This window comes from Garra rufa, chromosome 7 (genome assembly GCF_049309525.1).
Source record: "Garra rufa chromosome 7, GarRuf1.0, whole genome shotgun sequence".
NCBI lineage: Eukaryota > Metazoa > Chordata > Actinopteri > Cypriniformes > Cyprinidae > Garra > Garra rufa.
In genome coordinates this window covers 5,430,842-5,442,177 of record NC_133367.1, presented here as the reverse complement: position 1 = coordinate 5,442,177, position 11,336 = coordinate 5,430,842, and the positions used below count along the sequence as shown (strand labels likewise).

Here is an 11,336-nt window from a genome sequence, read left to right as displayed (position 1 = left end):
TACAGACAGATGGCCTCATAATGTGGATATTTGAACATCTAGAGACTCCTATAGCTCTCGTTGATAAAGAGGATGTTGTGTTCTTAACATCTAATGGTCCTGTTTGGAGATTCGGAGACAGACTGAAGCTGGATCATCAGACTGGATCTCTGACCATCACAAACACCAGAACCACAGACTCTGGACTTTATCAAGTAATCATCAACAGCATAAAACAGACCACATACAGTTTCAATGTTACTGTCTCTGGTGAGTCACAGTTAGAGTGTAATCTGTGCTGCCGTTATAGTTGACTGTTGACAAATATGATACAGGGCAACAACTCCATAAATGCAGTTATGCCCTAAAATTTAAGATATTGGTGCAAAATATGTCCCTGTGTATGTATTTGTCTCAGATTTATATATATATCACATATACCACAGACAGCAAGAGCAATGTGACACCAGTACTGTCCTGAAATATCACAAGCTTAAATGTGATTTTATACAAACAAAATATTGAGATTTTGCAGAGAAGATACTACATTTGAAGTCATATCAGAACTGTTGCCCATCTCAGAGCAACACAGCAGTGTTTAGTTTATGAACGAATCAGCGTTTTGAACGAATCGTGAGTGAACCAGTGATTTAAAAAGCCTATTCATAAAGCGAGCCGTTTAAACAAATTGAATGGCTCAAAGACATTTACCGCCACCTACTGGCATATTTAGTTTATATCATTTCATAAAAAATAATACTAATAAAAATAAAAACATTAAAGGGATAATTCAAAATTAATTCTGTCATCATTTACCCTCACGTCATTTCACAAATTTCTTTTGTGAAACATAAAAAAAAAGGTATTTTAAAGACTGTGTAATAAAGCTGTTTTGGTTACCAATGACCAGTGTTGGGGAAAGTTACTTTTAAAAGTAATGCATTACAAAATTGAGTTACTCCCTAAAGAAGCAACTAATTACATTACTTGGTTACATTTTATAATGCATTACGTTACTTTTGCGTTACTTTTGCTTGTTTGTTTTTAATATAAACAGTTATATTTTTGGCAAATGTAAAAGCCTTTTAACACCAAAAGCCTCAGGTTTAGAAGAAAAGTAAATTGGCGTCTGTACAGTAGACCGCAGAAGAAAAAAATGTCAACTCTTCAGCAATAAAAGAAAGGAAAACAAATGTTAGATTATCTTGAGTAATTTTTGCTTATTAGTATGGATGAATTGGATCATCGAAGGTCAGCAGCAAAGACATCGGTTAATAAAATGGGATTAAAGACATAGGATATTAATTAAATACAAAGGATATTTGTATTATTTAACATATTTAATTATTGCAGGTTTGCGTTAAATTTCACTGTTTTTATTGACTTTGAGGAATACTGTATCTATTTTTTTAGTGAGTGAGATGAATTAATGCATGTTCACATTTATTCTAGAACTAAAGTAACATCTTACGTACGATTTCTCTCAACATGGGGACAGGAGAGCTTTCAATCAATAAATGGGGGGAAAAGGTAACTGGCATTACTTATTTTAAAAAGTAACTCAGTTATTTTCTTATCAATTAAAAAGTAATGCGTTATTTTACTAGTTACTTGGAAAAAGTAATATTATTATGTAGTTTGCGTTACTTGTAATGCGTTATCCCCAACACTGCCAATCACTTTCACTGTATGAACAGAAAATAGAAACAGAAACAGAGTTGTTTCTCAAATTATCTTCTTTTGTGTTCCATAGCTTCCGTCAGGCCATTGCAGCCTAAATGTTATTGCGTAATAAATTTTATGAATCAAAATAAAAATTTCTCTCTAAAGCTACAATTTGTAATGTCTACTTGATACTTTCTTATCTAACACAAAAATAGCTTTAAATAATCTTTTGTGGGTATTTTCACAGTCAAATTTATTTTGCGATTATTTAGATTAGTTAATTGAAACATCATATAATTAATTAGATTACAAATTTTGACATCCCTAATGTAATTATGCACAAATAATTAAGGAAAACATTTTCCTCTTTTCAGTGGAAAACAACGCTTCCATGGATGGACTACCCTGGAATATCATGGCCTATATATCACAACTAATGCTAATCTAACTTCTCTTCCCTGAATTGTAAAAAAACATTTCATGTTTGTTATATTTTCTTGACCATGGTGCCTTTTTGTCTCACATGCATCTGACTGACAGATTAACCATGCGCTCTTATTTCAGGTTCTGTCATTAATATTGTTGTTAATTTGGCAAAGAATTGACTTTTTATATGCAGTAAAAAAGGTTGCTCGATGGCATCCAAAATTACAATTTTGAGGGTTTGAGAAAATAATTTAACTAAAATAATCTACATTAAACACTCACTGACTTATTCTCTCATGTTTTGCAGCTCGTCTGCCTGTTCCTATCTTCAGCAGAATCTCTTCACCATCATCATCATCATCTTCATACCAGAATTGTTCATTGCTTTGTTCAGTGTTGAATGTGAATCACGTGACTCTCTCCTGGTACAAAGGAAACAGTTTATTGTCCAGCATCAGTGCGTCTGATCTCAGCATCAGTCTGTCTCTACCTCTGGAGGTGGAATATCAGGATAACAACAGCTACAGCTGTGTGCTCAACAATCCCATCAGCAACCAGACTCAACATCTGGACATCAGCAAACTCTGTCCAGGGCCGTGCTTAACCAGTTATCAAGGTAAGCTGCCGCTTAGTCAATGCAATCACACCGGTGATCACTTCCAATTGGTCAATCGCAAGTTTGGTCTTGATTGCACAGGCCTAATCACATGAATGTGATGATTTAAGATTTTCACAAAATAAGGGTTAGGTGTAAAAGAGCACATAGGCTAGTTGTTGTGTTGGGGCCCCATACCTGGAATTTGCTTAGGGCCCCCAAATCACTAAGTGCCAGCGCTGATACTATCGTTCATTATGCTTTGTGGAATACTTGATTCTGATTGGTCAATCGCTTCATTCATATATTTCCTAATATTTGCTGTTCTCCACACCACAGCAATGCTGTATTTCAAACCGCATATTTGGTTAGTCGCGGACTTGCGCAGTTGATTCATTTTAACGCATCTGGCGCCATCTTGTGATTCAGTTATTACTTAATTATTATTATCGAACACTGTTTGTGCATTTTACAGCAGCTGTGTTCTTCTTATTGCTAAACCGATTGTTTTGACATTCCCAGATAGCACATATTAACCAAAAAAATTAAGATCGTTAAATATTGCTTGATCTGGAAAGCATGCTGTGTACAAACATCTGACATGTTTTACATGCATTCTAAATCATAAATATCAGGATCATAAACAGTATTACAGATGAGCAAACACTGAAAAATAGGTCTTCCTGATGTAAATGCAGATGTCAAATAGACGTCTCTGTGATGTATGTGCGCTATCAGGGTCATTATTTTCTATACACGGTTTTTTTTTTTTTTTTTTGTCAATAGTCCTGTAAAAAAACGAAATAAATAGCCGCTTAGTATTGCAAAATAAATTGCGCGCCGCATTCGACTTTTGATCAGCTGTTGGGCTTTATAAATTCCTCTTTTTCAAAACTAGTGAAGTGTAAAGAAATCTTAACAGGAACCTATAAGAAGACTTATAAAATTTACAGTATTTTACAACCTGGCAGAGAAAAATGTGGAATGTAATCATGACCGTAATCATATACAAATAAATTGCCATGATTGAAATTGAAATGTATGACATATAAAACTGAACTCATAAATAAAGCTGAACTCATGATTGATGTGTTTATTCCTCAGACTCAGGTGTCCGCGGTTGTGATTCTGCTGAAGCTGTGATCCGATTGGTTGCCACTGCTCTGGTGGGCGTGGCTGCCGCCGCTGCTGTTGTTGTTCTGGTTTATGACATCAGATCCAGAAGAGCTGAAAAGAATATTTGATTGCTGATTTTTAGCCTTTCGATTTTAAAAGCTCCTCCTCACATAACGAAATCTGAACCTTTGTTGGCCTGAATCTTAATGTGTAGTTTGAATCTCAACATTAAAAAAATGTTTAATGTTCATATCCACCCTAGACGTTCTTCTATTCTATTTTATTTTACTACATAACATATGATTACAGCAATGTTCCTGTTGCTGGCACAGATTATATATCGATAAATATGTTTGTATTCATTGATTGTGTTTATATGAATCATATTAATATTAAATTGAACAATGTTATAAACAGAGATATAGCAGGTGATTTGTTCATCCAACATAAAAACATAAAAAAAACCTCTGAAATCATTTTAAGATGAGAAACAGTTTAGACGTATGATAAATAAACAACAAACGAGTTAAATAGGCCTACAGTTACAGAAGAGACCAGAGCGAATAGAACGCAGCCCTTGTGCGTAAGAGAATGGGCGTGGCCATTTGAAACGCTTGTTCTTCCGGACCGGTCAGTCGCTTGCATTTAGTTGTACAGAAATAGCTAACTATGTTTGCGTGGTGGTAGTATTTGTTATAATCATAATGCGGATTCGGAACGCATAATGTTTTACGGTCTATACGCGTGAACTGATACGAATATATCGCTGAAACTGACAGTTCGCAAAACGTAAACAGCTCGATATAGCATGCGCAGACGCCCAATTTGCGAACGAGCTGTGCGTAAATCACTCTGTTAAGAAATAACGGTGAGAACAATATTGTTGACTACATTAGAGGTCAGTAATTTGATGCTTAAATTGTCCGCGACAATGTATGGCGATGTTGTTAACAGTGCTTTAAGAACAAAAAGCAGCAGCGATCTATATGGTCTATCATATCCATGGGCTAGCGACTGAAATATGCAAAAATAAGAGTTTATTGAAGAGAACCGTGAGGACATGATTCAGAATCCTGCAGTATGGAACCTAATGAAGATACTGGAGGAGAAAGAGGTTGGTGTTTATTCTTGATTCTTCATTGAAAAGAAACTAAGGTCACAAAATAAACCATTAAATAATATATGGATACATAACAAAACCTTACCCTGATAGCACAGTTACATCTCGGAGACGTCTGTTTGACGTCTGCATTTGCATCTGCTAAACTTCTTTTTTAGATTGTTTGCTCATCTGCAATACGTCTATTGAACATTTTCTATCAGATGTCAAATAGACGTATATTAGATGTCTTTAAGATGTTTATGATTTAGAATGTATGTAAAAATGACATTGCAAGACGTCTGTACACAGCAGATGCTTTCCAGATCAAGTAATCTTTAACAGACATCTTACAGATGTACATGTGCTTTCTGGGTATGCTACATGAGTTTGGAAAAATAAAGATCACTTAAAAATTGTTACTAGAGTGTATTTTTATCTCCCTACTTAACAACTAGTTTTAATGTTCATTTAGGTCTGATGGAGGTGAAAGAGGAACATAAAAACCAGAATGAGGTGGAGGAGAACCATCGCTCCATCACTGGCGAAAAACCTTTTGTGACTCTCACACAAAAAACACCCAAAATAAAGAAGTCCTACACCTGCCCTCAGTGCGGTAAGACTTTTGCTGGTAAATCTCGACTCGAGCGACATATTAGAATTCACACCGGAGAGAAACCGTTCTCGTGTCTCCTGTGTGCGAAGAGTTTCGCGTGTAAAGAAAGACTCGACAGACACATAAAAATTCACACCGGAGAGAAGCCTTTTACGTGTGAATGGTGCGGAAAGCGCTTGGCGTGTAAAACGAGACTCAAGAGGCACGTTATAACCCACACTGGAAACAAGCCTTACCCATGCATGCACTGCGGAAGGAGCTTCACGACGAACACAAACCTACAGCGGCACGTCAAACTCCACACTGGAGAAAGGCCGCACACATGCCCAGAGTGTGGAAAGAGCTTCATACGCAAGGAAAAACTTGGGTTTCACATGACGATCCACACCGGAGAGCGCCCTCACAGTTGCGAACAATGCGGGAAGAGTTTCCGACACGTCAACGGTCTCAAAGATCACCAGCTCTCTCACGCCGAAGTGAGGTCTTTTAGCTGTGATCAGTGCGGTAAGGATTTTATTACTCCATCTGCACTGAAGAGACACTTGAAAGTTCATTCTGGCGAGAAGCCTTACTTGTGTTCTATGTGTGGAAAGAGTTTTGCCCGGGTGGACTGTTTTAAAAGGCATCAGGAGGTCCATAGTGGTGTGAAGGATCACGTGTGCTATGAGTGCGGGAAGGCTTTTATTACGTCCGACCAACTCAAGCAGCACCAGAGGATTCACACTGGAGAAAAACCTTACAAGTGCTCGCTTTGTGGAAAGAGCTTCGCTCAGTCGCCACACTTGAAAGCACACGAAAGCAGCCACACCACTAAGAGCCTCCTGATTCAAGTGGAAAACCATCACCCAACGTTGTCTTGGGAATTTGAATCTCAAAAGGAGTAAGAAGTGACTTTTTCGGTTTAAAAGACCTCTTTGGTTTCAACACTACATCTGAATACTGTACTAAATTAACTGTTCTATCACCAGATCACCATCATTAAAACTTACATGACCGAATGAAAACTCTCTTTATTTCACTAGCACTGGATTCAATTAACCAGGGGTGTTATTGCATTTTCTATCAAAGCATTTGTTGATTTTGAATTTCTTGATTTTGAATTTCTTGTAAAAGTTTGATGAATTATGACTTTTGACTTATGACTCTTATAATCCTGTCGCTGAATTTCTTGTGTCAGCAATTTCTTTCATCTTTAGTCCGTCTGGCAAAAAATAGTCACTCAGTATTTGTTTTTTTATGTCGTGCTGACATCTAGTGGCAAACTTTAAGTATTATTCAAAGGCAAAAGTTGGCGACAGTGGAGGAGAATCTTGGGTGTTCACCAATGGAAACCAAAACCTTTAAATGGACTTTACGTCTCTTTTATTAAAAATAAATACATTTTAGGTGCGCTTTTATAATGCCACTGGAGAATATGTTCTTTATCAAGTTACCTGCATCCCCTGCACAATATTTTCTAACCCAGTAGGTGGCAGAAACGTGCCGTCGATTGTTTTGCGTCTCGCCATGAAACGTAGAAGAAGATGGTGCTGGAGGAGCAGAAAAGATGTAGGTTTCATTTTAATATTCCGGTCTAAATTATGTTTTATTGGTGTCAGATTGAAGAGTAAACAAAGGTGTTGTCAGCGAAATGTTTATTTTATTTGTATTATCATTAAAAGACATTTGGAAATAATTGAACATTATTTATTTTAATGTTTCACGCACATAAACGGTCGGGATGGGCAATATATGCTAAATAAATAAACGATACATATTTGAGTGGCAAAGTGTTGACTAGTGGGGAAAAAAATTATTTATATTTTGATTTTGATGTTCCAATTTTCAAATGATTATCAAATAAGAATTTGTTGAGGTAATTAACGGTTTCAGCATTTCGCGCTCTGTGTTTGACAGCGGCAGTAACGGTCGTTTAATTCCAGCAATGGTAAGTATTATTACGCAATTAATTTACCGAACCTCAAGTACGTACACGAAACTTGCGTTATTTTGAGAAGTAAAAATAAGAAGCATATTAGATACTTCACTTAACTCTGATAACTCAGGCTCCTTCAGACTTGATTCCAAACGATAATTCGCGAGTTCGTAATGTTGTTTCAACGATCTATTTGTTCTATGTTCCTTAATCTAAATGTTTATTAGCGTGCAGATAAATGAAAGATGATTATGTGTAGGCTATATGGGCCATTCTACAGAATCGGGGCAAACCGCTGACCTAAAACAGCTAAAGAATTCAAATCTTAGATGTTTACTAAGATCATTCTCTTTTGAAAAGTATTTATAAATATTAATATTTATTTATATATTAAATCTTAAATCTTTAAAATATCAGTAAGCTTAAAATTGAAATCATAATTTATTGGGTACTTTATTGAGTAATTGGGAGGTAGCTTTTGAGAACCCTAACCCTGATTTTTTTTTTGTTTATTTTTTTACAAGTAAAGTTTAAAAAAATGCTTTATATTTTCTTTTTAAGTCACTTTATGTAAAAAGTATGTACCGCATTTTTCATGTCACTACTGAAATAGTGTAGTCCATTGGCTGAGATTTTAACTACACCCCTACTGTACATTTATGATTAGGAAATATTCCCGTGTCCCTCTCTTTCATAGCTACAAAGTGTACAAAGTAGGTAGGTGTGTAGAAATGTAGATTTGGGGAAGTTTCGGTTGTGACATCCTTGTTTTTTTTTTTTTTTGGGTGTTATTTCATAAAATTGTCACAACTGAAACGTGTGGGATATTTTGTCCAAAATAAAGTATACTAAACTGAATTATCAACTTAAATCGTATGATCGTGTTTGGTTCAGTGTATATTCGAACTAATGAATCCTTAAGTTGGAAATCAGTTTGATCAACTTTTTGTCTTTCTCAAAGAAAAACTAGATACAAAATACAACAAATCTCATAAATCACACTTGAAATATTGTTAAAATGGTAACTGTTATTGATTTACCTCTGAAAACATTTTAATCAAATGGAAAAACTATATATATTTACAAGAAAGATGTAAGCAAAATGTTAATAGGTCAGTATTACCCTTCTTATTAAATTATTATTTCTGTTTCAGTAGTGACAAATTTTCCAAAATTTCTGAAAATACAATATGAGAATTAACTTATCATACAATTTGCATACATAAAAAATTTGTGGAAGAAGACCTTTTTATCCCAAGATGTTTCCAACTTTGACTTTGAACCAATTCTGGAATAAAAATGTATAATGTGAGAATTATGAAAAAAAATCATTCATTAATCGATGTATTTTTTGGCAGATCTACTCCTACTACAGTGATCAGTGACATTTTCAATGATATTCCTCTTGCAACTTTTCATCAATAAATGCTGGAACCTTGAAGATAAGCATCCAGTCCACCAGAAAGAAGTGACAGATTTAATTGAAGGATAGCGAGAACATGAGAATGAAACACTGAAGAACAAACAGGTTAGTGTTGGTGTAATTAGAAACCTCTTTGATTTTTTGGAATTCTTTTAACAATTTAATATTCTATGTTTATTTAGACCTGATGGACGTGAAGGAAGAAAGTCAAGAACTTTTGGAAGAAGTTGAGGAGAAATATCAAAACTTCATACCTGGAGAAACCTCATTGAGCTGTCTGCTGATTGACAACAATAATAAATCACAAAAAAGATCAAGAGCCAAAAACGTTTTCATCTGCCTTCAATGTGCAAAGAGTTTCACACAAAAAATCGGCCTCGAGCGGCACATGCGTATTCATACCGGCGAGAAACCCTTCACTTGCTCTCAATGTGGAAAGAGTTTCAGGTGTAAAAGGAACCTCGTGGATCACATAAGAGTTCACACAGGGGAGAAACCGTTCACGTGCGACCAATGCGGCAAGAGTTTCGCATACAAAACAGGCCTGAACAGGCACATCAGGATTCACACCGGAGAGAAACCGTTCATGTGTCCTCAATGCGGAAGAGGCTTTGCACTTTCAGGAGCCATTCGGAGGCACATAAAAATCCACAGCGGAGAAAAGCCGCACACGTGCGATCACTGCGGAAAGAGTTTCACCTATAAAGAAAACCTTAAGGAGCACATGAGGATCCACACCGGAGAGAGACCGTATGTTTGTGTCCAGTGTGGAAAGAGCTTCACCCATGTCAGCAGTCTGAAAGAACATCTTCACACTCACTCTACTACCAGACCGTTTATCTGCGACCAGTGCGGTAAAACGTTTCTTTCGTCGTCCATACTGAAGAGACACTTGCACGTTCACTTGCAGGAGAAGCCGTACGTGTGCTCTCTGTGTGGAAAGAGTTTCGCACAACTGGACGGTTTTAAAGAACATCAGAAGATACACACCGGTGTGAGAACGCATGTGTGTTTTGAGTGTGGGAATGGGTTTATTTCAGCCACGCATTTGAAAATCCATCAGAGGATCCACACTGGAGAGAAACCGTACAAGTGTTCGCACTGCGACAAGAGATTCTCTCGCTCAGGAACCTTGAAGGCGCACGAGAGGATTCACACTGGAGAGAAACCATATCACTGCACCGCGTGTGGGAAGAGCTTCAACCAATCAAATCAGCTTTTGAGTCATAAGAAGAAACATCACTCTGTGCTGTCGCAGTAAGCCTTTTATCTTCACGAACCAGGACTTTCTGAGAGATGTGTGTGTGTATGTGTGTGACATAAGTTTTGGAGTCAGTCGTTTTTGTTTTTTCTTGAAGGAAAGCAATATTAGGAATTTTTGAGCAGCAAATCAGCATCTATTTGAAATTGTAGTAATATTTACAATATTACTGTTTTTCTGTATTTAAATAAAATATATGCTGAGTTTGTGAGCGTAAGAAACTTGTTTTTCAATGTCAAACAAATGCAAACGTGTGATTTTTAACAAAAAACAAATGCACTAACTATATTTTATGTAATTATATTAATACATGGTATCAAGGGTGTTGACAATTTAATGGTTTGATCAATATTATTCCTATAGACTATTTCAGTTGTCTGGATATTGGTAGGGACATGTCATAGTGTCTCTACTAAATTCTGCACCCTTGAAAATCATAACAAACAATGTGCGACTTTGGAAACCGTAGCTCTCTCCTTAAATGCGAAGAGATCAAACAACAGATTCAAGAGTTTATCCAAATTTCACAAAAAGCTTATTTACCTAATTATAATGTAAGTCAGACATTGAAGTTAGATGCTGTTTTTGTCACTGTTCTGAGGAAGATTCATTCACTTGTCATTCACACAATTCATTAACAAAACATTACTGGCTCTAAACCTCTCCAGAAAATAGATACTATCCAAACTTCTGTTAATCCTAAAGCAGTAAAAACGACATTTTTATCCTGTGTGTTATCTTAAAGTGTAAATGTATATTTCTTTTTATTTATTATTTGTTTATTTTTTGTCTCTGTTGTTAACCTGGCAACACAACCACAAATTATCCATGGTTTTGCTGCACTAATCATAGTTTAACCATTGTAATTGTAGCAAAACTGTGGTTATTAAAAAAAAATACATGGTTGCTACACTTTTACCATAGTAAAACCACGGTTAATTTTTGTATTTGTGGATACTATATTTTTTGGCTTTTTTTTAATAACTGAACTGTATTAATGGTTTATGTTTTTGTACTGTTTAATAAAAAAAGAAATCAGAAGAAGCGCTCTAAATACCGATCTGAATCAATGAATACGGATTTGAAGTCCAGATCTGAGTGATTCGCAAACCATCATGTAAGATCAGGACTCGGAGTGTGGATCACGATTCGCAGAATAATTCACGGACACGAACCCCCCTACAAAATTCAGTTCTAAATCAAATGATTCCGGTTTGCGAACTCGCTCTGAAATACCAGAC

General features: G+C 36.0%; 2 protein-coding genes and 1 long non-coding RNA gene across 3 annotated transcripts; all 3 read left to right on the top strand.

The window, feature by feature from the left end:
• Positions 1-86: 86 nt before the first annotated feature.
• Positions 87-4,013, top strand: LOC141338704 (uncharacterized). The gene is made up of 3 exons (XR_012355874.1): positions 87-249; positions 2,378-2,686; positions 3,770-4,013. It is a non-coding gene; the product is annotated as an uncharacterized lncRNA (long non-coding RNA).
• Positions 4,014-4,417: 404 nt separating this feature from the next.
• LOC141338693 (uncharacterized) lies at positions 4,418-7,718 on the top strand. Its single transcript, XM_073844304.1, has 2 exons — positions 4,418-4,895; positions 5,356-7,718. Exons 1-2 carry the CDS (start codon positions 4,862-4,864, stop codon positions 6,378-6,380), a joined length of 1,059 nt encoding a protein of 352 aa, XP_073700405.1. The 5' UTR covers positions 4,418-4,861; the 3' UTR covers positions 6,381-7,718.
• Positions 7,719-8,775: 1,057 nt separating this feature from the next.
• Positions 8,776-11,059, top strand: LOC141338692 (uncharacterized). Its single transcript, XM_073844302.1, has 2 exons — positions 8,776-8,939; positions 9,017-11,059. The coding sequence occupies exon 2, from the start codon at positions 9,022-9,024 to the stop codon at positions 10,093-10,095; it is 1,074 nt and encodes a 357-aa protein (XP_073700403.1). The 5' UTR covers positions 8,776-8,939; positions 9,017-9,021; the 3' UTR covers positions 10,096-11,059.
• Positions 11,060-11,336: the final 277 nt, after the last annotated feature.